The sequence below is a fragment of the Notamacropus eugenii genome, chromosome 2 (assembly GCF_028372415.1).
Source record: "Notamacropus eugenii isolate mMacEug1 chromosome 2, mMacEug1.pri_v2, whole genome shotgun sequence".
Taxonomy (NCBI): Eukaryota; Metazoa; Chordata; class Mammalia; order Diprotodontia; family Macropodidae; genus Notamacropus; species Notamacropus eugenii.
The window spans coordinates 375,154,512-375,179,795 of NC_092873.1; the positions used below are offsets into that span (position 1 = coordinate 375,154,512).

The window sequence follows — 25,284 nt, forward strand, 5'->3', positions numbered from 1 at the left end:
GGTGGGAGGCGCGGGGCGTGGAGAGGGCAGCGGCCGGGGCAGGCGGGGCCGCCGTGACGGCTGACTGGCCGCCCAACTGAGTGAGGGTCGGCGGGCATCCGAGCGGAGCCGAGAGGTGGAGTCGGTCGCCGGACCCGGGGAGGATGAACTCCGTCGGGTCGCAGGACACGGCGGGACTGTTGCTGGGGTCGGGGCCCTGGGTCGGCGTGGGCGGCTGCGCTGCGAAGGAATCCAGCACCCCCAGCATGGAGCGCTGGCGGGGCCGGCTGGCGCTGGTGACGGGTGCCTCCTGCGGCATCGGCGCGGCCGTGGCCCGAGCCCTGGTGCAGCGCGGACTGAAGGTGGTGGGGTGCGCCCGCACCGTCAGCAACATCGAGGTGCGAGAACTTGGGGCGCCTGGGGGAGGGGCGGGGCCGGGACCGCCGAGGCGGTGTGCAGGTGTGTGTGGAGGGGGGCTGTGAGCGTGAGGGGCTGGAGTTGTGGGTCGGGGGAGACAGAGAAGTTGAGGCTGTGATCGGTGAGAATTTGGGGTGCCCTCTGGGAGTGAGATTTTATGAACGTGTTGGGGGAGCTGAACTAGGTACAAGGGTCTCAGGAGATTTGATGATGTTTGCGGGGCAGAAGAGGTAAGGGGCTGTGATCAGTAGGAGTTTGGGGTGCCCTGTGTGGTGGGGATTGTGATCGTGAAGATTTTGTTTGGGGGTGCCGTGATGGTGGAAATGTATGTGTGTGTTGGATTGTAACAGTGAGAAACTTCAGGTTCAGGGATGTCTCAGGAGGCTGTGGTTGTGGATATCTGGGGGGCTGTGATCAGTGAGAATTTGGGATTCCCTTTGTGGGTCGGGACAATGAACATGGAGATTTTATGAGTGAATTTTTTGGTATGTTTTTGTTAGTGTATTTTAAAAATTTTAGTTTTTTTAATGACATGTAAAAACATTTAATCTTTGTTTTTTTTTCCAATTTTAAGTTACAAATTTTCTCCTACCTTTTCTCTCCTCTAACCTCCCCTCCCTTCCCCCCTCATTGAGAAGGCAGGCAATTTAATAAAGGTTATACATGTGCAGTCTGTTAGTGTATTTTTAACTGTGTTACTGGAAATGTGTGTTATTGGGCTCCAATAGTGGGGGTTGAGGTACAGGGTTTCTGTGAGCTTTTCAATGCTGGGGGGTTGGAGATTGTGATCTTGAGGAGGCTGTGATAGTGAGGCTTTGTGGTGCAGGGATCTTTGAGGGATGTGTGGGACAGAACTATGTTCCCAGGGATTTGGGGTTGGGGATCTGGAAAGGAGTAGGAGTGTGATGGGAAGTTTGGGGATTGTAACTGCAGGAATTTGAGGGACAAATGGGAGAGCTGGACTGACCCTAGTGGTTTTAGGAGCTGGGGTACTCAAAAGGTGATTCTGAGGAGTCACCAGACTCTCAGAGGGGGCTAGGACACAAAAATTGGACAGAATCCCAGTCCTAGAGGACATAGGATGATCCATGAGAGAGATAATCAGAGTTGGTTGGAAACTACCTGTGTGGCTATCAAAGGCCCTGCCTAAAAACATCCTTCCTAAACCTGGTACTTCCTCCTGGTATCATCTTGATTCTACCCTCAGGACATCCATACTGATGGGATCCTTGACCTCTAGCATTTCACCCAGATATCTTGCCTTCTCTGCATTTAGAGCCAAAGAGAAGGGAAAGGGTAAGAGAACATTAGTCAACTAGGAAGTCAAGAAGAGAGAGAAAAAAGAAGCCATGAGATATTTGGTGGGAAGTGGGAGTAAGAAGGGGTATTCATTTCATTACTTGTTTTGCTATTCCAGACAGACCTAGGCCAGGTGGACCTAGGCAGCCAGTTTGAGATTCATTCTCCTTCCCCACCCTCCACCCCCTTCCATTTGGAGTGTATTTGTGCTTCTCAAGAGCCTTAAAACAACTACAGTAATTAATAACCATTATGATTTTGGGTTGGGAGACCTAGGGATGAGAGGAACAAACACAGGTCAGGGTGTTGCCTTCTCTAAAGAGCCTTTTAGCACAGAAAGGATTCCTGAGAGTTAGTATCTCCTTCCCAATCCCAACTTGGATGGACTACATGGCAGTTTATCTTTTATGGAGCCAGGAGACTAGGAATATGTCTGTCATTTACAGTCTCATATGTGACGTTGTGTTGAATTGAGGTTTAAATATGTGAACCCCCAAGGAAGAGACTCAACTCAGATAACTCCTAGGTCGTTCCTTACCCCTCAGCGAGCTAGGTGGCCACTGGGGTTATGGATATCAAGTGCACAGAAATCAGAGCTGGATGGAGCAACCAGGGTACAGGGACAGAGGGAGTTTCTATGGTAGATCACAGTCTCAATTCTTTCAGGGCCTGTGGGCTAGGGCTTGGCTGAAGGGCTTTATCATTTATCCCCTGTTCAAAGTCCCTGTAAGGGAAGTGTGGAGAGATCTGATATAGGTGAAGATTATCACTCTCTGGGGCAGAGTCCTCAGCCTTAGAAACTGTTGACCAGTGATTCATTTTATAGCTTCTCTGATATCTTCAAGGTCACCTGGCTCCACCTATCCTTTGCCTTACCCTCCCCCTCCATTCCAGCCAGCTATTAGCAGCTCAGGCTTCAGTCCCAGGCCTGTGGCTGGGCAGTGTATCCTGGTGTCTACAAGGTTAGGCTGGGCACTAGACCTGTGAGATTTCTATCCCTTGCCCCAAAATAGTCATACCTTTCGAGACCAAACAACCCCAGGGAAGCCAGACATTGAATGTCAAATGGGCTGTCAGTCTAACCAGATAAATTCCAGGATATATAGTCTTTGTTTTAGCTTCTGTATAATATCTCTGGGTAGAGGCAAATGAAATTATTTATTTCTGGAGAAAGAGCTAAAGAAAGGTAGGTTGGATGATGGGAAGGAGATGATAAGGACTGAGTTTCCTTGTCCCCTTCCCAAAGGATTTTGGCCTCCTTTCTTTTTCTTCCAGGGCCAAAGTCTGGGGTACTCAATTGGAAAGGATTTTGACCTTGCCCATTCTGAGTCTAGAGAAGGAGGGATGGCTTGTGTGTTTGAATTTTTTTGGGGGGAGGAGGATGGGTATGGAGGGAGAGAGGGAGGCAGTCTCCACTGCAATCACTTGCTTCTTCACTTAGAACTTGACTTTTCTTTTCTTTTTAAAGCCAGTGCCTGTTTTCCTCATGGGATTATCTGGGGCCTAGCTTTCTGGCAAGGGACCCTTGTACCTGGTCAGATTAGGAGATGGAAGCTGCTTCTGAGTCATAAGAATTATGTGTTTACAAATTCTTTTATTGGTAGGAAAGGAAGGGAGCTCTCAGATCTTGGCAGATGGCTAAGCTGGATTGGAGCCAGCACCCATATGTCTTTAATAGAGTCCAGGTGCCCAGAGAGGATGGGCACTACCCATCCTCAGCTAGCAGATTGTTTTCCTTTTGCTGCTGCACCTCATAGACAGTCTCTGTGTAGTGTCACAAGGTCCTAGAGGTTTTCTTTATCTTTCTGTCTGGTTCTACATTCTTGGCCTCCCTCCCTAGTGTCTCTGTTTCAGGGTTCCCTACTGTTCTGAAGCTTTTCTAGCTGCAGAATGGATACTCTGTACCCTCCTTGGGGGAGCATGAGCTTGCAGCGAGCCCCACAAAGAGACATGTGTTCATATCACCAGGTCACCTACCTTATGATCCCAAGGAAAAAGTTTGAAGGAGGAGAGAAGAGGGAGAATATATCCAGGGCACTTGGCACCTCCTCTTGGGGGAGGGGAGATTAGGGATGGTATGACTCTGGCTGGCTGGAGGAGAGAACTGAGGCTAGGGATAGCCCTCTCCTGCCTGATTTAAAAATCTGTGAGAAATCTAGAGCAAACTTTCTGGACATCATTCCTTCCCTTTCTGGTGTGATGTAGAGGAAGCTTCTCTTTGCCAGTTCTGGTGGGAGGTAGGAGGAGTAACGCCAAACCTGTCACAGTAGGGACTAGAAACTGGCTTTATTGGCTAGAGTGGAAGAAAGGAGGGTGGGGTGAGGTGCTGGGAAGGGGATAAGAGTAGGGTAAGAGAGTTGTGACTTGACAGAGAGACAGAGTGAGTGAGTGAGAGAGAAAGAGAGAGAGAGAGAGAGAGAGAACACTTAACAACTCATATCTGTTAGTCCACTGACCAGATTTCTTCTCTTTATCACCAGAAACTGGCTGCTGAGTGTCAGAGTGCTGGCTACCCAGGGACTCTGGTCCCCTACAAATGTGATCTGTCCCAAGAGGAAGACATTCTGTCCATGTTCTCAGCTGTTCGAACTCAACACAAGGGTGTGGATATCTGCATCAATAATGCTGGCCTGGCCCGGCCTGAGCCACTACTCAGTGGCCACACCAGTGGTTGGAAAGATATGCTGAATGTGAGAGTTGTAGCTTTTGTAAGGGGTGGGGAATGGGAGGGAAGGAGAAGACTAGAAGAGAATGGGGTATGCTATGGAACCATTGACTTCTTGGAGTGGATGATCCAGGACCAGGATTTACTAAGTGAGGTCCTGGTGAAGTCGTATTTCTCTCTACAGAAGGAGATTTAATAATCCCCCTCATTCCTTCAAACTACCATATTTAGCCTTGCTGCTTCCTTTTTGACTGGAGTTAGGCTGTGTATTTGTTTCTTGAGAGTTTATAAAATTGGAAAAATAACACTATCTAGCAGGAAAAGCAGCAGCCTAAGAATTGGGACCTAATTAGGAATTAGGTCTTATCCTCTATGAATATCTGCTTCCTTTTCTTTTCATTCACACACACACACACATATAATTTATCTCTTTAATTTATATTCTATATATGTATATGTAATTTATCTCGATGAACACTTGGTAATTGCCTGCTTTTTCCAAGGCTCTTGCTAGAGGGGCACCATTCTTAACTCAACAGTGTTATAATATCAAATAAGATAATATATGTGAAAGTCCTTTGAAAGATTAAGTACTATATACAGTGAGGTAGCTTCCCCCTCTCCCCAAACCTTTATTCCATTTTTCTTGACATTTGGTGTAGTGGAAAGAGCCCAGTCCTGGAAGTTAGGTGATACAACTTCTAGATTTGACTTTGTCTAGCCCAGCCCTGTCTGATTCTGGGTGATTCCTCTTCTGCCCATCCTGCTTCCCCCACTTTTCTGATGTCAGCCTGTCTTTACCATCTCCCTCTGGGATAGGTGGTCCTTGTCCCTGATCTAGTGATTATTATTACTATTATTAAAAAAAGTTTTCCCCTTGGATTCTGTTTGGCCTGTTCAGAATTCATTCTTTGCTTAGATCTGGGGTTTACTTTTTAGTGTTTTATTTTCATGTTTGCTGAGTACAAAACACAGTAGTATGAAGTCTCAGAGGGGCAGAGCACTGCCCTCCCTCCCCCATTGACATATGTGCCTCATCTCCCGATGTCACTGGGAGTTGAAGCAGGTTCACACTATGGGTGTTCTATTCCTGAGGCTTTACGTCAGACACCTGATAAGGAGAAACATCTAATCTCTTCCTAGCCAGTTGCCTTTCTCCCTGAAAGGAGAGATGTGAAGAACTGGTGAAAGGCTTATCTCTATCCATGGGCAGTGAGCCTGGTGGGGCCATGGTAGGGCCACAGCACGGCCAGTTCCTTACCTGACATTTTCTTTGGAGAATGGAGATTCTGGAAGTGCCCTGCTTTGCTAGAACAAGTAAGGTCAGGGGCATGTGGGTTTGTTGGAGCCAGAAAGGTAATTTCTTGGCCTTCTCTCTCTCCCCCTTTTCCCCGCCAGCTAGTTCAACTTCATAGTTAGACCCAGGGGCATGTGGATAGGCTAGAGGAGGAGCCAAAAGGAAGATGAGGCTGCCAGCCCATGTCTCTTATATGCATGGGTGGATAAATCCTTTGAGATTGTTAACTGTCTTAATTCACATTTTCCTGGGATCCCTACTTTACCTATCTTTTCCATGTCCCAGGAATTTCTTTCAGGAAAATGACAGTAGGAAGTATGGAAAGGTGGGGCCAGAGGGAGAGGGAGGATACTAGGGGAAAATACTTTTAAGCTAAGTTTATTGTTGAGTTCCTCATTCTGAAACCAGGTGAACTGCTTGGAAATGTAGAACAAGGTGGTGCCACCAGAAATCCTGAGAGCAAAGCATTTAGTAGGAGATGCCCCAGTACAGAAGCTCTGATATATAGACTAGAAGCCAAAATGGGCTATTTGTAGCAGATCTGGGCAGATCCTTTCATAGAGGTTCCTGGGTAGTTGTGGCAGGGAGGTTTCCCTGATTCCTTGGCGTCCAAGACTTCAGCACCAGTATGGTTCTTCTGTTCTCCTATTTCAGAAGGAGAGGGGAAGAACAGAGATGGAGACAAAGAGGAACCAAGGCTTTTGCTGTGCCTGGAATGGTCTTGCTCTTCCGTACAGTGCAGGATTCAGGCAGCTTCCTGGGTGGGGTACACGGACCTCTTTTTCTGGAGATGGGGTTAGGGCAGGATGTAATGCAAACATTTCAGGTCTTCATTTGTAAGTTATCACCCAGTTTGCTGGCTTGTTAGCTTTTTTGTAAAAAATACATATAATTGAGGGGTAGGGGAGAGAATGCTGTGAGGCTCCATGGATAGAGATTAGGGGTTGAGGGCTGGCATATCCAGGTTAAAATACCACATCTGACATTTTTTTAAAAATGCAAGAGAAAGTAAATCTCTCCCATCCCCCAGCTCTGATGGCTTTAAACAGTCTTAGGAAGAAAAAAAAAGACTAAAAATACACATAATCATCCCACTTCACTACTCCTTCCCTCTCAGCACTCTTAGGTTCCTTCAGATTTAGCTTGGACTGGCTCAACCCCAAAATATTCCTGGTTGGACTTCTCAGTTCTCCATCCTTAATCCTTGCCTGCAGGTGAATGTGTTGGCTGTCAGTATCTGTACCCGGGAGGCATACCAGTCCATGAAGGAGAGGAGTGTGGATGATGGACACATTATCAACATCAACAGGTGAATAAGGGGTGGGTGATGATGCAGGAATGGTTCAATGCCGTTGTTTTGCAATGTTAGACTATTAGATTAGACCAAAATACATGTCTGAGGAGAAAGCAGTATTTATGTCATTGATATGGTAAACTCTCAGCAAGATTTGGGGGGAGTTCCTGGGCCAGTCATAGTCAGGAAAGATTTCCTTGAGGACTTGGACTCAGGAGCTGCTCAAATGATAGGAAGAATTGAGAGGTAGCATGGTAGTAGTGGTTGGATTCAAAGGATCTGGGTTCAGATCCCAATTCTGCTAGCTGTGTAGGCCCAGGCAAGTCCCCTAACCACCTATGTCGTATCTCAGTTTCCTCATCTGTAAAATGAAAGGGTTACACTAGATCAGGACTCTGTTCCTCACCTGGAGTTCCCCAAGGGGTCCATGGAGAGAAGAAAGTTTATGAACTTGGATGGGAAAAAAAAATTACATCTTTATTTTCCCTAGCTTCTAACTGAAATTTAATATTTCCTTCCATTATTTAAAAACATTCTGAAAAGGAGTCTATGGCACAAGCCAGGTTAAGAATCCCTGGGCTGAATCTCTAAATCTTGTGATCCTATGAATGGCCATTTATGGGGAAGGACATTTCAGACATAGTTCAAAGAGAGGTGAAGGGAATAGTGAGCAAATTCAGAGGGCAGAACAGCTGAGGAGGAGCATCAAGGGAAGGGCATTGAAGGGGATAGTTGTGAGATAGGGCCACACTCTCCTCTCATACCTTGATTTCACCCTTCCTCTACAGCATGTCGGGTCACCGGGTAGTAGCCCAGTCTGATGTGCATTTCTACAGTGCAACCAAGTTTGCCATTACGGCACTAACTGAGGGACTGCGGCAGGAGCTTCGAGAGGCCAATACTCATATTCGAGCAACAGTGAGGGAACATTTGCCCCAAGGGGGGAATTGAGGCGGGTGAACCTTCACCTTAGAGGGAGTATAGTTCTCCTGGTTCAATGCACAGTGCATACAGTTGTGGTGGGGAATAAGACAGAAGTTCTGGGTTTCTTCCTGTCTCTGCTGTTTTCATGGCCCTGATCCAAGACTCAGTTTTCTCCTCTCTGATCCAGGACAAAATGACCAAAGACTCTCAGGCAGAAGGGAGGACCTGGGGCAGGGTTGCATCAAGAAGGCTGCTTGGATGGAATGGGATTGGGTTGTGGCTGAAGTAATCATAAGAGAGATTACTCTTTGATGTTCTTGTTGAGGGTGCAAGGATTGAGTGGTCATTTCTGTGTCCTAGGCACTTTATGGTCTTTGTTTATCTTTTGGGCTTGCATCCTCTTACTATGGCCTCTTCATCATGGCTTGTTCTCTTTTGCTGGTTTTCTTTACCTTACATGGGATAAAGAATGGGAAGGGTTGGAATAGTAGAATATCCCCTGAGCAGGCACCCTCTGCCCCTCCAGTGCATCTCCCCTGGGGTGGTGGAGACAGGATTCGCCTTCAAACTTCATGACAACGACCCTGTGAAAGCAGCTGAGACCTACGAGCATATCAAGGTGGGATCTGAAGGGCTGGACACTGAGCCATAAGGGAGAGGACAAGGCCTCATGGTACAATGCAGAGAGCTTTGAACTGGGAGTTGGGCCACCTGGATTCCATCCAGTCACAGCTCTGTTTCTGATTTGTTCTGTGACTTTGCAAATCCTAACTTCTCTGGGCCACATTTCTCTCATCTATAAAATAAGGGGATTGGACTGGATGTTTTCTAAATCATCTTTCAGCTCTAAAAAATTATGATTCACTCCAGTTTTCAAGTGATTGACCTCCTAACCCCACAAATTCTAGTAGCCAAAAGTGTCCTTTACTAGAATGGCCAAGTCCTATAATCAATAGATGTTCCATGACTAAGGACTGAAGTCAGGAAGAGGAGGCCAGGTGTATGGGGGAGGAGGGATTGGGGTGAAGAGTAGGAATAGAAATGGTCTCTCATCCCTTCTCCTGATGCTCTCAGTGTCTCAAACCTGAGGATGTAGCTGAAGCCGTCATCTTTGTCCTCAGCACCCCACCACATGTCCAGGTGAGTCTAGACTTGACCATTGCTTTTTTAGGGACTTCAGGGGAATCACTGTCCATAACTTCATAGTAGAAGATTGGAAAAGATAATGGAAGTGGGAAACATATTTTTGTAATATCTATGCTGATTTCTTTCTGGATGGGAGGGAGGGATTGGTAGATTAACTATTTACAGAAAGCCCTAAGTGCAGCTAGAGGCTTAGAGGGGTGGCATGTATGTGTGGCAATTCTCAGCAATTTGCTTTAGCTCTGGAGATAGCTTTTTCTTGGGGTTGTAGAGGATAGGGGAGGGAGCTTAAGTCTTGCCCACTCCACTGTACTATTTGCAGATCGGAGACATCCAGATGTGGCCAACGGAACAGGTGACATAGCATCTGATTGGGAGCCGAGCCTGGGGCACGGACCCCTACTTGCCTGGCTCCTAAATGTGGACTGTAGGTGTTAATTTTTGATCGCTGGACTCAATCTCTTTCTTCTGCCCTTAGGACTTAAAAAAAAAAACCACAACACCAAAATTTTTTTTGTAATCTCAAATTGTTTCATGTTTAGATGTGATTTACAGATGAAAACTGGATGGTAGGTGGTGGGGTGGTTCTATTTTCTTAATGTGTTACCCCTTTACTCGTTGTTTAGGGTTCATTGAGCTTTGTCCTCTTACTTTATCTCCTTTCCTCCTTGGGAAGGAGGCCAAGATTAGAAGTATTACTGGTGCCTGCCATCACTCTCCCTTCTCCCCAGCGACCCTGAGCAGGCCCTCACCTGTGGCTCCTTCCTTTCCCTTTTCTCTATTCCCTTACTGCTAATTCTCCTTCTTCCCTTTTCTCCCACCCTGGGTTCTGGAGGGATTATTCCACTGGTCATAGCAGCAGGACAGCATCAGGTCCCTGTCTCCCAAGAGGTTTTCACTTATAGAATTAAAAGAGAAAAAACAGACTTTTGGCTTTAGCAATTTATTTCTACTTATTCCTTTCCCTGGTGTAGGGACTTATAGTATATTGATGGCTCTTTGAGTGGGAGGGTACCACCCAGGGTAGCTCTGTGGCTTTTAGAGCTGAGGGGAGAGGGAGAGGGACTGGGTTGGGGCAGGGGCAGATTGCTCTGCTGCTGGTGGTAGAAAGAAATGGAAAGGGTGTAAGTGAGTGAAAAATTTAAGGATCCCATGTGGGCCCCGGTGATGCAGGTTAAGCGTGCTCCAGGAAAAGGTTGGATCAGGGTAAGAATCATGTTAGAAGGAAACTTTGGTATACGTTTCTAAGTCTTGATTTTGTTAGGGAAAAGAAATATAATGTCCCTTGAAACCCTGCAGAATAATGGGCTGAATGGCCCAGAAGAGGAAAGGAGAGAAGGGAGCGAGAAGAGAGAAACATTTTATTGGTACAGGCAAGAGTCACAGGGACCCTGTGGGGTCGTCTGTCTGCTCCTCACCATCCCCCAACCAGAATCCTGCCCAGACCTTCTTATCCAGGGTTCGTAAAAGCTCTCTCCATCCTGAGACACAGGCCACTGTGAACATGGGCGCTCCAGGTCTGGCTCTACAAACGGAGAAGTTTAGAGGAGGATGGGGTCCAGGACTCCAGGTCCTGATTCCACCCCTCCCCCGGCCCAGCAGGTGGCGCTGTGGGAACAAGCACAGGCGGAGCTCCACGGCTCTGCTAACGCTGCGCCCAAGTTCCACTTGGCCTAGACTACGGAGGGGCGGAACGCGGAGGCCGCTCACGTGGGTGCGCATGCACGTGACACCTGCTGCCCTCCGCTAGCCCCGGGGGTTTCCTAGCGGAGGTGCTGGCCGAGACCCCGGACCTCCCCGCGCCACGGCCGGGAGCTCGGCCTCCTCGTTCCCCCGCCTTCTCCGGGCCCAGAAGCCAGACAGCCCGGAAACGGAGTGGTCGCTGTCTCGTCTACACCGTAGATTGGACTACAGCCGCGGCCAAGTGCTCGGAACATGCTGCCCTTGGCGGCTCGCCCCGGGGCCGCTGCCCGGCGCGCTCAGGCCTTTCTCCCAGCCCGGCTCCTGGCTCGGGACAGCACTTCCCCGAGGCGGCCCCCCTGGAAGGCGGGGCCCCGGCCTGAGGCCCGGCCGGGGGGCGCGGAGCTGCTCCGCCTCCGGGAGGACGACCTGCCCCTCGTCCGGCGGCTGGAAGTCCTGTTCGGGCTGGCGCCCTGCGCCCTCGCCCTGCGGGCCGGCCGTCGGGATGTGAGCCGTCTCCTCGTTCGCCAGGGGGGCGCGGAGTACGGGGCGCGGGCCGAGCTGGTGCGAGCCGCCGAGGCTCTGGGCGTCCCGGTGCAGCGGCTGCGGCGGCGGGAGCTGGATGCCTTGTGCCGGGGTCAGGTCCATCAGGGCGTGTGCATGGAGGTGGCCCCGCTGCGCCCCAAGGCCTGGCCGGAGGGCAGAGAAGACGGGCCGGGGGCGGGCCCGGCGGCGCGGCGCCTGTGGCTCATCCTGGAGGAGATCCAAGACCCTCGGAACCTGGGCGCCGTGCTGCGCACCGCGCACTTCCTGGGCGTGGACAAGGTCATCACGAGCCAGACCCACAGGTAGAGCTCACCTGCCTCCTTCCGCGGCATCCTAGGACCATCCACCACCACGACCCCTGACCTCCCTCAGACCCCGCCGACCGCCTGGACATTGTCCGTCCCCCAGCCCCTGGCCTGCGGGCTCGGCTTCGACCTGGAAGCTTCCTGCCCCTCAGCCCGAGCCGATTGCCTCCTGTGGGCCAGGAAGATTTGTGGTTTGTGTCCTCCCCCTCCTCCCCCTGGAGGCCAAGGAAGGAGCGTAGGATAACTTAGCAAGTTTGGAGAGATCGTGGGGAACAGATCCTCCCTGTATTGGTGCTGCCTCCCCCCTCAAATATGTATGTATTCCCTAGGGTGTAGCTTTAGAGCTTGAAGAAGCTTCAGAGGTCATCTGTTTCACTCTGTTTTCCTGGTCGGAAACAGCCCAACCGCCACTGCTGGGGTAGTGGGAGAAGCCCTGATTGGAACCTGCTCCTCTAATTCAGTCCTAGCTCTTGTTTTCCCACTGTATCCTGATACCTCATCATGATACTTCTCTTTTTATAGGTGAGGAAACTGAGGCCAGAGAGACTAAATAGCTGAGGTCACACAGGTTCTACTTAAGTTGGGATCCAAACTCACAGCCTTTGTCTCCACTGCCTTTTTTGTGTCCTGGACCCGCCTTGGCAGTCTGGGGAAGCCTACTGACCTCTTCTCAGGTTCATGTTTTTAAATGTATGAAATAAAATACATAGAGTTACAAGGAAACCAAAGGTTTGTGAAAATAAGATATAATTATACAATGTATAATATATATATGTAACATAACAAGATAATTTTTTTCCATCCAAGTTCATGTATCCCCATGAAACACTGCCTGGAAAATAGTAAATACTAAATAAATATTGTTTCCTAGAGAAATCTGCCCATGGACCCCAGGCAAAAAACCCCTGCCTGGAAGAATCCAAACTCTGAGGGCTAATACTGTTTTAATTTTGTCTCTAGTGCCTTGTGCATAGTAGGTGCTTATCATTGTTTGTTGAGTCTAATTGAAATTGAACTTTGCAGTTGCCCCCTGACTCCAGTGGTTAGCAAGGCCAGTGCAGGAGTCATGGAGGTGATGGATGTCTTTGCAACTGATGATCTTCCAGGCTTGCTGAAGGTAATTAGTAGAGGAGTGGATTAGTATACTTCCCACAAAGGTTACCTTGTATCTGTTCTTTTTTTTTTTGGTATGTACCTATTGATGAAAATGTCATCTCTCCCATTCAGAAGTGAACTCCTTGGGCGCAGGGACTGGTTTTGTTTTGTTTTGTTTTTATAGTGTTGACAACACTAGCCCAATGCCTGGCACACAGTAAGTGCTTACTAAATGCTTGTTGATTGATTATCTAGCTATAACTCCAGTGGAATGGGGAACAGAGCAGTTGCTAATGCAGTCATGTCTATGTACTTCATTCTAGATTTCAGGGGGGATTAGTTTCTTAGTCCCAGATGAATCTAATCATCTAGTGTTATGGTTTAGGATTCTTGTCCTTATTCCCAAGGAGGGATCCAATCATCCCAGAGGGAGATTACCTACATGCCCCTGGAACTCTGGCCAAAGAGGGGCCCAGACTATAAAGCCTCTCTCTTTTTGGAGTGTTCAGTTCAGTGTTATGCCATTCAGCTCAGTTCAATGCAACAAGAATTTATTAAGCTCCTACTGTGCTCCAAACACTAGGGAAGCAAAAAGTATAAACACAATTTTTTTTTTACATTTAATTTTTTGTAACTTTTAATTTATTTTTTTCGGGCTACAATTCGAGTTCCAAGTTGTGTCCCTCCAATCCTCCCAACCCTGCATTAGAGAAGCCAACATTAGATAAAGATTTACATATATGTGTATATATATATACACATATATATATGTGGAACTATTCAACATATACTTCCATATATTAGTTCTTTCTCTGGAGATGGATAGCATTTTCCTTCATAAGTCCTTTGTGGGTGATTTGAATGTTCATATTACTCAAAATAGCTTAGGCATTCACAGTTACTCTTTGAACAGTATTGCTGTTAGTGTATGCAACATTCTCTTGGTTCTGCTTGTTTCACTCTTCGTTATTTCATGCAAGTCTTTCCCTGTTTTTCTAAAATCTGTCTGCTCATCATTTTTTATAGCACAGTAATCATCACAATCATGTACCACAACTTACTCAACCATTTTCTCCAATTGATGGGCACCCAGTTCTTTTCCATCATGAAGAGAGCTGCTTTAAATATTTTAGAACATAAAAGTTCTTTTCTTTTTTCCCTAATTACCCTGGGAAACAGACCTAATAGTGGAATTGCTGAGTCAGAGGGTATATACAGTTTAATAACTCTTTGGGCATAATTCCCAATTGCTCTTAAAATGGTTGGAGCTGTTCACAATTCCACTAAGTGTATTAGTGTCCCAATTTTTCCACATCTCCTGCAACATTTGTCATTTTGCCTTCTGTCATTTTAGCCAATCTAATAGGCGTCTGAATAAAAATTGTTTTGTAGTTTTCTAGTCAATGATGATTTAGAACATTTTTTCATAAGATTAGATAGATCTTTGATTCATTCCAAAAACTGCCCATAGAGTCTCTCCTTAAACTTACCTGGAAACCTGGATCAGTCTGGCTGGTGTGTGGCTATCTTAAACCAGAATTGCACTTGACCTTAGGAAGAAATCAGGCTGATAGGCCCCCAGTCTTTTTCCCAATTCGTTTCTGGGTTTTTAGCTATGACTCTTGCTGGCCACATGGAGGCAATGTTGTCCCATATTTAGCAGCCTCTTTTTCCATTCTCCAGGTCAGGGCATTGTGAAGCCAGTGTTTCAGAATAGGGACACAGTGAAGGGACTAGCTGCTTACATGTAATGAGGGGAATGGTAGAGAAGGATTCAGAAAAATCTCTTGCTAATCTCCCATAGATTTCCAGGAACGGTAGAGTAGAGATGGAATCCCCAGCTTTCTCTGCATTATTCTTTGCCCACAGCCTGATTTCTTTCACACAAAACCCACTGTAGGTCCCCTGTTTTTTCTCTTTGTGTGCTTTCACTGCTCCTAAGATAAAAGCTTCTTGTGGGTAAGGGCTCTTTTCATTTTTCTATTCCTTGCACTTAGTCCTGTGCCTGATAAACAGAAGGCTCTTAATACATGCTTGATTAATTAAATAGTATTGCTGATAAAAGTCTGGTGAATCAAGAAATCATATTGTTCTCCTTCCCCTTGCCAGGTGAAGGCTGAACAAGGCTGGCTTGTTGCTGGCACTGTGGGCTGCCCAGGGTCTGGGATTGCTCAGTGCTCTGACATCCCCATTGCCAGCTGCCTAGAGTTCCTCTGGGACCGATCTACTCTCCTGGTGTTAGGTAGGTGACAGGAGTCCAGCTACCAGATGAGATGTCTGTTGCATTTCCCTGTTCTTTTGTTGTACTCCTTCCCTGCTGTACCTGTTTTCCAAAGCTCAGGTTGTGGGTAGTGCTGACTCTTCTGTCCCATCTCTGCCCTCTAGGAAATGAAGGTTCTGGGCTATCCCAGGAGGTCAGAAGCTTGTGCCATATTCTACTAACCATCCCACCTGGGCGGGGGCTCACCCCAGAAGTAGAGTCCTTGAATGTCTCTGTTGCTGCAGGTAAGGGTTCCCTTACTTCCCTTCTTATCCCTTCTTTGTATCAGGCACTGGGTAAGTGCTGGGAATATAAAAAGAAAAACAGCCCCTCCTCTTTCCCTCCCACCTCCTTTCTAACCCCCTCCTCCTGTCTCTTCCCCTCCTTTCCTTTTTCATCCTCTCTCCTTTTCTCTCCTCTCTTTTTATCTTCTCCAGTTTTTTCTCTTTCCCTCCCTTCTTTCCCCAGATCCAGTCATTGTCCTCTTTGTGTTGAACAGGGATCCTTCTCTATTCCATCGTCAGCCAGAGGAAGGGACCAGGAGAACTTGCTTGAGAAGGAAACACGTGCTGTTACTTGTGACTCTCAGGAATCCTCAGCTTCTTCTGAAGAACCTGAACCTAGAGCCAGCCAGGTCCCAAGGGTATGGGTGCCTGCCCTTAGGTAGGCAGAACCTAGATCAGGAAGAGAGAGACCAGAGGGGAGCTGATTGGCATCTTGATCATTTGCCTGTGTGCACATGAGTGTGCACATGTGTGTGTCTGTGTTTGGTCATTCTTTCAAGACTTGGCTCATGTTCTTCTGTCTCCTACATGAAATGAAGCCTTTCTGGATCCTCTTCTAGCTTCTAGAGGAGCTACCTCTGCCCTTGCCCCAACCACTTTGTATATGTTGGCTGCCCCAGTAGAATGTAAACAAGTGTCATGAAGTCAAGGACGATTTCACTTTTGTCTTTGTATGTCAGGATTGATGAGAACTTGGCAACTGATGGTGATCGAGGACACGGGAAGTCCAGGTACCTTTGAGTCCTTGAGAGAGGGTGTGTTAAATGCGTACAAACCATACCAGTGTGTATTTATTGAAATTAAGTGCAGCCTGCACTGGGGGTCTTCGGTATAGGAGCTGATGGGAGGGAATTCATTGTATCATTGAACTTTGCTGGAAGAATCATTTGACAACCGCCACTTGTTCATTTTGTTGGTGAGGAGGATGGGACACAGTGTGCCTCACCTTTTTTCTCCAGGCAAATGCCTGGACTGAGGGATTTTCCTTTATTAGGCACATTGGATAATCTGTTGGACTAAGTGTCAAGAAGACCTGGATCCAAATCCTGCTTCAGATACTAAGTAGGTGACTCTGGGCAGTTCACTACAACCCATGTCCCTCAGCTTCTTCATCTGTAAAATGGGGAGAAGATGGTACCTCCCTTGAAGGGTCCATGTAAGGATCATATGTGACATGGTTTGTCAGCCCCCAAGTGCTGTATAAATGTGAACTGCTGTTACATTTATGTGTATATGTGTGTAGTGGTGGTGGGGTCTGTTTTTTCATCCCCAGGTAGAAAAAGGAGGTTTTTTGGGGAAGGAGATATAATGACAGTTTGACAGTAAAATAGAATTGGACCTGGGGCCAGGTAGACCCCAGTTCAAATTCTGTCTCAAGTACATACTAGCTAGGCAAGTTACTTTGCTTTTTGAGAGAGCTGAAGTTTCCTTATTTGAAAAAAGGAGATTATTATAACAGTACCTACCTCCCAGTTGTTATGAAGATGAAGTGAGATCATGTAACTTGTTAAAACATGCTTTGCAAGCCTGAAAGTGCTAGCTAAGTGCTAGCTATTATTATCAGCATAATCCCAAACCCAGTTAGAAGATTACAAGGTTAGTACTAGAAGGAATGTTAGACTCTTATCTAGGCCACCCTCTCTACCCTCATTCTACAGCTGGAAAGGATGAGTCCCAGAGAGGTTAGGTAATTTATGTAAGGTCTCTGGGCCTAAAAGGGGATCATAGGGAGAAGAAGAATGATGCCTGCCAGTGAAGTAGAAGCACTGACAGAATGTCAGAGCTAGAACAGATTTTTACAGTATTTTACAGAGGAAGAAATGGGCCCAGAGAGGTAAAGAAGGTCATGTAGCTTGTTTGTTTCAAAGGCAGGACTGGAGCTCTTAGTCTCCTGACTTGATGGTGTGTTGCTCTGATGCCCCATTGCAGAGCCCATCCCACTAGAGATCCTCCTCAACTTGGAAAGCTTGGGGAGAATGGAGGCCTAAGTAGACTCGGCTGGATGCCTTTGTCTCCCCTTCCTCCTATTTTCCAAGAACCAAAAGGGCTGCCATTGGGAGGTCTTTGCTTGTAGACCACTCCATTTTTTTCCTTATTTTTAAATGTATTGGAAATTTTATATTACTAATAGTTTCCAATCAACCTCTCCTCTCCAAAAGAACTCTTCCTGTGACCAGCAAAAACAGTTGCCACAGCTGTGTCCGACAGTATTTCCACAGAGGGCCGTGTTCCATTATCAGCGCCTTAGAATCGAGATTGGTCATTGCATTCATCTGAACTCTGAATTTGCGGTCACTCTGCGTAGTTTTCCTCTTTTGCTCTTTCTTCACTCTGTCATTTCATAGAAGTCTTTGCAAATAGAATATTTCTTGTGGCACAAGAATATTCCATTACACCTTATGGAATACAATTTATTCATTCCAGATCTGGCTTTGCTTTGAAAATTTAGATCCTTTCTTCTTTCTGGGAGGAGAGGGAACTGGAAACCTCTGTACTACATCTCCTTCCATCCTGTCCCACCATTCCCCAAATGACAGGTTGGGACTGACTGTCCTAGGCTCATTTTTTCTCCTCTCCGCAGGCTGTCTCCTATGGTATCTTTCTACATAGAGGAAAGCCTTTCTTTTCTCATTTTTGCTTTTTAAAAATTTCTGTATTTTTTGTGATTCAGTTTTATTTTCCATTCCAAATTCTCCCTCTCTTCTTCCTTCCCCCTAGCATTGAGAAGGCAAGAAAAATAAAACCTATTTAAAACATATATAGTTATATAAGACAAATTCCTGCATTAGTCATATCCAAAAAAAAAGAAAGAAAACATACTTTCATGGATGTCTGATGACTAGATCCTTAGGTACCTATGTCCCTCGGAGCCTATCCCTGTAGCCTTATATATCCTTAGCATGGTAAGCCAGGGGGAAGAGGAAGTGATTATGATTTTTGCTGTTTGGTTTCATTAGGATGGAAAGAGTCCAGAGGCTCTGAGAGAATTACCTGGGGTTTCCGGGAATCTTTAGTGAGACCTTGCTGTGTCCATTAGGTGGCATTCTTGTTCTTTGGTAGATCACTCCTCCAGCTGAAGGCTTTGGGATAGAAGGAAGTACTTGGTGAAGGATGCCTCTGACCCTTTCCTTCTGAGGTATCTCTGGTTTCTTGGGGTGCATAGAATAAATCTCTTTCTCAAGACAGAAGAACCCCAGAATGCCTAACCTCAGAATTGTGGAGATCATAGCATTTCATAGACTTGGACCTGAAGGGACCTTATAGGTCATTTGGTCCAACACCTTCATTATTTTTTCAATATTGTTTTTATTCTAAACTTAAAAACCAAATAAAACCAGCATTTCCATGTACAGTGTGAAACAGGAGAGGATTGTATATGTAACTGAATATTATTTAGAACTTGCTTTTGTTTTTTAAATTTATTTTTGTTTTGTAGGTATTTCCCAGTTACATGTAAAAAATTTTTAACATTCATTTAAAAAAATTTTGTATTCCAAGTTCCCTCTCTCCTTTCCCACCTCCTTGAGAAGGCAAACAATTTGGTATCAGTTATAGCTGTAAAGTCACAGAACTTGTTTTTAAAGGATTTAATGAATTCAGGTTGTAACTTTCAGAGCTGTCCTGCTTGTGTGATTCCCTTCTGTTTCCTTTTCATGTTTGTTTCTTTATTGGGGTGGGGGTGAAGTGGAAAGGAATCCTAACCCCAATCCCCCTTTTCCCCTATCACTCCAATTGCCAAAATAAGGAATGAAAAACAAAACCTTTGCAACAGATATGAAGTCAAGCAAAACAAGTCACCACGGTGGCTGTCCCTAAAAAGATAAACCTTACTTCTACATCTTTCCATCACTTTTCAGTCAGGAGGTGGGGAGCCTGCTTCATGACTGGCCCCAGGCCGTTGTGCTTGGTTTTTGCAATGATCAGAGTCCTGAAATCTTTTACAGGTGTTTGTTGTTCCTATATAAATTATCCTCATTCTGTTCACTTCATGCTGTATCAGTTAAGTCTTCCCAGGTGTCTTTGAAATCATCCCTTTCATTTCTTAAAGAATAATAATATCCCATTGTTTTCAAGCACCATATTTTATTCTACTGTTCCCCAATTAATGAATAGCTCTTTAATTTCCAGTTCCTTGCTATAACAAAAAAGGCTGCTAGAAATACTTTTGCATTTATGGGTGCTTTTTCTCTTTAATGGCTTTCGGAATATAGGGCTAGTATATAGCTATGAGGTGGTAAAGTAGAGAGAGGTGGGAGCCTGGAGTAAGGAGGACCTGAGTTCACATCTGACCTTAGACATTTATTAACTGGGTCACCCCAGGTTACTCAACCTCAGCTTACCTCAGTTTCTTTGTCTGTAAAATGGGAATAATAATAGCACCCTCCTCCCAGGGTTGTTGCATCGATCAGATGAGGAGATAGTTGTAAAGCCCTTAGCACAGTGCCTGGCACAAAGGACTATATAAATCCTATTTACTATTAGTAGTTAACTCCCCATTTTATAGATGAGGAAATTGAGAGTCAAAGAAGTTTAGTGATTTTCCTAAGGTCACATAGGTGGTAAGTTGCAAAGGCTGAATTTGGACCTAGGTCCTCTAATACCAAGTTCAGTTCTGGAATGAAGAAGAAAACAGGTTGCCCCATTCTCAGGCCCCAGAACATGGGTACACTTCATTGCCTTGGTGGTTGTGTGTGTGTGTGTGTGTGTATACGTGTGTAGGAAGGAATAAATACTAAGAATCATAAGCCCTGCAGATCTTAAAAAAACCTAAAAAACAAATGTCCCCTGTTCATCTTTGTTCAAGTTTTCCCTCGAGAAAGAAAAAGAAAATGATTTTCTTGATGGGAAGATTCACAAAGGCAGCATCTTGGTTTTTCACAATAGGGAGATAGATAGAAACAGAGATATTGATATGGAAGATAGGCAGATGAATAGATAGATGGAAGAAAGCATTTATTAAACACTTATGTATCAGACACCTCTGCTAAGTCCTAGGGATATAAGTATAAGAAGATTATATTCTAATGGGGTGTAGGGGATGGGGGGGAAGACAGCATAGACAAGGGTGCTGGAAAGGGAAGGGATGGTATTCTGTGTCTTTCTGGCACGAAACTAGCTGGCAAATGTGGTAGAGGCCTGGGTCCATGTAAGATAAGGCCTCTCAAAAGCTCAAGGAGGCTCTAGGTGTGAAGTCCAACGTGGTTGCAGATGACTTGGTAAAAATTATGTTTTATTCATATCTATCTATCTCTCTCTATATATATCTGTGTGTGTATACATGCATATATATATATATATATATATATATATATATATATAAAATTGTTAATTGTGTATTATATGTGCTTACATAATTGTATTCCAGGAACAAGACTATGTCCCTGGCCATCCAATATGTTCTGATTGGTGTGGGAGCATTTTCTGTATCATTACCTGCAATTAGGGACATTTGTTGGTTCCAGGCACTGTGTTAGGTACAAACACAAAATTGAAGTAGTCTCTGCCCTCCAGGGGTTTACACAGTCTTACTGGGAAGAAGCAACATGCAGACCTAAACAAATTATACACAATAAGAACAAAGTAATTTCAGAATGGGGCACCAGCCACTTGTGGGGATTGGGATTGACTTTATGTAAGAGGTACATTCAAATTGGGTCATAGAAGCAGCTAAGCATCCCAGTGTATCATGGTGCTGAGCTTTAACTGTAATCTCAATGCAGGGGAGGTGTCATGGAGGACATCCCTTCCCCAGTCTAGCTGCATTAAGGCACGGGATAAGGTCTCTGAAAGTACAGCTTCTAAGAGTTCTATCCTCCTTGAAACACACAGCCTGTGGTCTCTAACCTCCAGATAACCCAACCTGGAACAGGTGGATGGGCGTTGTGGTGGTGGGATGGGGTGAGGTGCATACCATGACATGGGGACTAGCTACAACAATGGGATCCTGGGACTGGGTGAGGCAAGGTAGAGGGCCCCCCTCCCTCCCGCTTTGACAAATCTGATTTTGGTGACTTGGTGCAGAATTTTTTTGCCCTATCCTAATTATAGCTCTCATCTCTACTCTTAGGAAAATCCCACTTTAAAAGAGGCACATTCTTCCTGATCCCAGGGAGGGGCAAGGGACACATTGATGGGAAACAGACCACTTCTGTGAAGTGAGGTGATGGTAGTAAAATCTAAAGTTCCTTTCAGCTCTAGCATTCCATAGTCCACAGGCAGTGATAAAAATGTTGATAGAAAAAATTGCAGATCTGAATTACCCACGTGTGACTTCTCTCTCCGTCTCCCCTCCCCCCATGTCCAATCCGTTGTCAAGGTCTTTTCAATTTTACTTCCACAACATGTTTCCTATCCATGCTCTTCTCTCCACTGACATATTCCATCCTCTAGTTAAGGTTATCATTACCTTTTCCTTACCTTTCATTTTCTTGACTATACTACCATCAAAATTTACCATTTAGGTTTTGGAGTTTTTCAACTACATGCGATGCTATGAAGATGAACAGATAGTTTTTTTCTTTTTGTTTTCGATAACACTTTAAAAGGCATCTTCCCAACAAAGGAATTTACTGAATCAAAAGGTGAGATGATAGTTGAAACTGTCAATGTATAGTACTATCACATTGTGCTCAAAAAGATTCAAGACATTTGGAATTCTACTAGAAATAAGTGTACAACTTCTCAGCCTTATTTCATGCTGCTCTAAACCATTTTATATTCTAGCCAGTTATATTGAAGAGTTTCCCAAACTCAACATTCCATCTTCTGCTTACCTCTCTGCATCCAAACCTGAACTCTTGGAATCCTCACCTTCAAGTAGTCCCTTCTCTTTGAAGTCTTCTTTCATTACTCTACCTGTTATAACTTCTTCAAATGAGAAGGTGTCCATAGTTTTACCAACCCACCAAAGGGGTCATGGCAGGCATGTAATAAATGCTCATTGAATTAATAGTGAGACTTCATGGATCCAGATGGCTTGGAGTTAGGAGGGGACCAGACCATGTAGTCCAGAGTGTGCTGTTTTTAAATGACTCTTTCTTGGCTTTTCTCATGTCTCTCTTGGATACCAGAAGCTTCACCAAGGTCCCTGCTCTAGGCCTTCTCTTATTCTCTAGTCAGGACCCCCAAGGACTAGATAAACCAGGGATCTGTCTGCATCCTAGATCATTAGACTTCCCCTGTGTTATTGACTGCGATTATTGAATCACAGGTGAGCTTCTGCTGAACGGAGAATGTGGCTCGATTAAGTAAACATCTCTTGAGAAGTGATCAGGAGGGAGGCACTGCACTAGAGGCTCAGGGTGGGTATGAGGGTTAAAAAAAAACCCCAAAACCAAAAAACAGTACACAGTCCCTGCTGTAAAGGAGTGCATATCCAGATAGAGAGTTAAGACAAATCCAATCGTATCAATGAAGACAATACAAATCAGAGTATGCTCAGTGCCTTACGAGAGGTAAAAAGTCCTTTAGAGGGACAAACCCAGGAAGGACTCATGAGGGGAAAAAAGTGGTATCTGAATGGGATTTTTTTAAAATTTATTTTTTAGTTTTCAACATTCACTTCCATAAGCTTTTGAGTTTTCAATTTTCTCCCTTTCCCTCCCATTCCCCCTCCCCAAGGTGATGTGCAATCTGATACAGGGTCTACACATACATTAATATTAAACATTTTCACATCTGTCATGTTGCAAAGAAATATTACAACCAATGGGAGGAGAAAGAAGAAACAAAACAAAACAAAACAACAAAAGAAAAAAAGAGCAAATAGTCTGCTTCCATTTGCATTCAGACTCCATAGTTCTTTCTCTGGATGTGCATGGCATTTTCCATCATGAGTCTTTTGGAATTATTTTAGATCCTTGCATTGCTGAAAAGGGCTGAGTCTGTCAAAGTTAGTCATCGAACACTGTAACTGTTACTGTGTACAATGTTCTCCTAGTTCTGTTCATTTTACTCAGCAATCTCAGCTGGATCCTGAAAGATACTTCAATAGGTGGAACAGGAGAAATCAGACTTTCCAGATAGAGGGAACAGCATGAACAAGGGGAGTAGGGACTAGTCTGGTATGACTGGAACGTGTAATACCACAGGCAGAGGTGAGGCTAGTGAAGTATACTGGAGTATAATGGAGGACCTTGAATGCCAGACTAAAGACATTTGGTTTTATTTTTGGGGGGGTCAATGGCAGTGAGGAGTTTATGATGGTTTCTGAACTGAGGAAAGCCTGGATTAAAACTCTGCTTTTAGGAAGACTAATATGGCAGTGATATATGGGATGATTTGGCATGGGTCCCCCTTCAAGGTAAGGAGACTGATTAGGATCTTATTACTATACTTGGTCAGGAGGTTATAAAGGCCAGAAGGAGAAGGGGATAGTTTTATGAAAATGCCATCATCCAAGCAATTGTCCCGAATACTGTAGAATAGCATTGAATAGATCTCAGTGTTTCTCCACTAGGGACCTCTATCCATGTTAATATTGCTGCTATTCAGTTTAGTGAATTTCCATTTGCGACCCTCTGGACCATAGTACACCAGGCACCTCTATCCTCTACTACCTCTAGAAGTCTGTCCAAGTTCATGTTCGTGTTCCCATGATACAAGCTATCCATCTCATTCTCTGCCTTTCCCATTTCCTTTTGCCTTTAATCTTTCCCAACATTAGGGTCTTTTCCGTTATGTGGTCTTCTCGTTGATGTGGTCCAAGTATTTAAACTTCAGCTTCAGTATTTGACCTTCCAGTGAATAACCTGGATCAATTTCTTTAATTGATTTGACCTCCTTGCTGTCTAAGGGACCCTCAAAAGTTTTCTCCAGCATCACAGTTTGAAAGCATCAATTCTGTGGCACTCAGCTTTCCTTATACTCCAACTTTCACAGCCATATATTGCTCCTGAAAACACCATGGCTTTTACTATACAAACCTTAGTTGGCAAGGTGACATCTCTGCTTTTTAGTATGCTGTCCATATTTGCCATAGTTTTCCTTTCCAAGGAACAAACATCTTTTAATTTCATGGCTTCAGTTGCTGTTTGCAACATATAAAGAATATAAGAGATGACACTGCTTCCATTTCTTCTCCTTCTATTTGCCAAGAAGTGATGGGACTAGTTGCCAAGATCTTAGTTTGTTTTGATGTTAAGCTTCAAGCCAGCTTTTACACTCTCCTCTTTCACCCTCATCAAGAAGCTTCTTAATTCCTCTTCACTTTCTGCCATCAGAGTGTATCATCTGCACAGGTGAGGTTGTTGATATTTCTCCTGGCAACCTTAATTCTGGCTTTTGATTCATCCAATCTGACATTTCACATGATGTACTCTGCATACAAGTTAAATAAAAAGAGTGACAAGAGATAGCCTTGTTGTACTCTTTTACTAATCTTAAACCAATCAGTTGTTCCATGTTCAGTTCCACCTATTGCTTCTTGGCCTTCAGGAGAAAATATGATCCAGAACTCCCATCTGTTAGAGGACTTGGCACATTTTGTTGTGATTCACACAGAAGTTTTAGTGTAGTCCATGAAACAGAGGTAGATACTTTTCTGGAACTCCCTTGCTTTTTCTATAAGCCAGTGAACGTTGGCAATTTGGTCTCTAGATCCTCTGCCTCTTTGAAAACCAGCCTGCCCTTCTGATAATTCTTGGTTCACATATTGCTGAAACCTACCTTGCAGAATCTTAAGCATAACCTTCCTGGCATGTGAAATGAGCTCAGTTGTTTGGTAATTTAAACATTCCTTGTCACTGACCTTCTTTAGGATTGATCTTTTCCAATCCAGTGGTCATTGATGAGTTTTCCAAATTTGCTGGCATATTGAGTGTTGCACTTTAACAGCATCATCTTTTAGGGTTTTAAGTAGTTCATCTGGAATTCCATCATCTCCACTGGCCTTATTGTTAGCGGTGCTTCCTAAGGTCCCTGTGACTCCATTCTCTAGGATATTGGCTCTAGATCAATAACCACATAATCCAAGTTAATGTGAATCCATAAATGATTATTTTTTTATTCTTGTAATCAGGCAAGTTGGAAATTCATCTAATTATACTATCTCTATATCTCTGTCTTGTCATTAGGGATAGCTATCAGCCAGTCAATA

The 25,284-nt window shown here is 44.9% G+C and overlaps 2 protein-coding genes across 2 annotated transcripts; both read left to right on the plus strand.

Moving 5' to 3' along the window:
• Positions 1–9,944, plus strand: DHRS11 (dehydrogenase/reductase 11). Its single transcript, XM_072646942.1, has 7 exons — positions 1–377; positions 4,176–4,385; positions 6,872–6,966; positions 7,740–7,869; positions 8,402–8,494; positions 8,950–9,015; positions 9,341–9,944. The coding sequence occupies exons 1-7, from the start codon at positions 144–146 to the stop codon at positions 9,380–9,382; spliced, it is 870 nt and encodes a 289-aa protein (XP_072503043.1). The 5' UTR covers positions 1–143; the 3' UTR covers positions 9,383–9,944.
• A 423-nt stretch (positions 9,945–10,367) lies between these two features.
• On the plus strand, positions 10,368–16,408 carry MRM1 (mitochondrial rRNA methyltransferase 1). The gene is made up of 5 exons (XM_072646941.1): positions 10,368–11,546; positions 12,573–12,666; positions 14,754–14,886; positions 15,030–15,149; positions 15,404–16,408. The coding sequence occupies exons 1-5, from the start codon at positions 10,954–10,956 to the stop codon at positions 15,457–15,459; spliced, it is 996 nt and encodes a 331-aa protein (XP_072503042.1). The 5' UTR covers positions 10,368–10,953; the 3' UTR covers positions 15,460–16,408.
• Positions 16,409–25,284: the final 8,876 nt, after the last annotated feature.

Excerpts from the sequence above, each read along its gene's own strand:
- DHRS11 (XM_072646942.1), top strand. The coding sequence starts at position 144 with ATGAACTCCGTCGGGTCGCAGGACACGGCGGGACTGTTGCTGGGGTCG. Across the intron at positions 8,495-8,949 it reads AGACCTACGAGCATATCAAG|TGTCTCAAACCTGAGGATGT; the intron begins GTGGGATCTGAA and ends TGATGCTCTCAG. Across the intron at positions 9,016-9,340 it reads GCACCCCACCACATGTCCAG|ATCGGAGACATCCAGATGTG; the intron begins GTGAGTCTAGAC and ends TACTATTTGCAG.
- MRM1 (XM_072646941.1), top strand. The coding sequence starts at position 10,954 with ATGCTGCCCTTGGCGGCTCGCCCCGGGGCCGCTGCCCGGCGCGCTCAG. Across the intron at positions 12,667-14,753 it reads ATCTTCCAGGCTTGCTGAAG|GTGAAGGCTGAACAAGGCTG; the intron begins GTAATTAGTAGA and ends TCCCCTTGCCAG. Across the intron at positions 15,150-15,403 it reads GAATGTCTCTGTTGCTGCAG|GGATCCTTCTCTATTCCATC; the intron begins GTAAGGGTTCCC and ends TGTGTTGAACAG.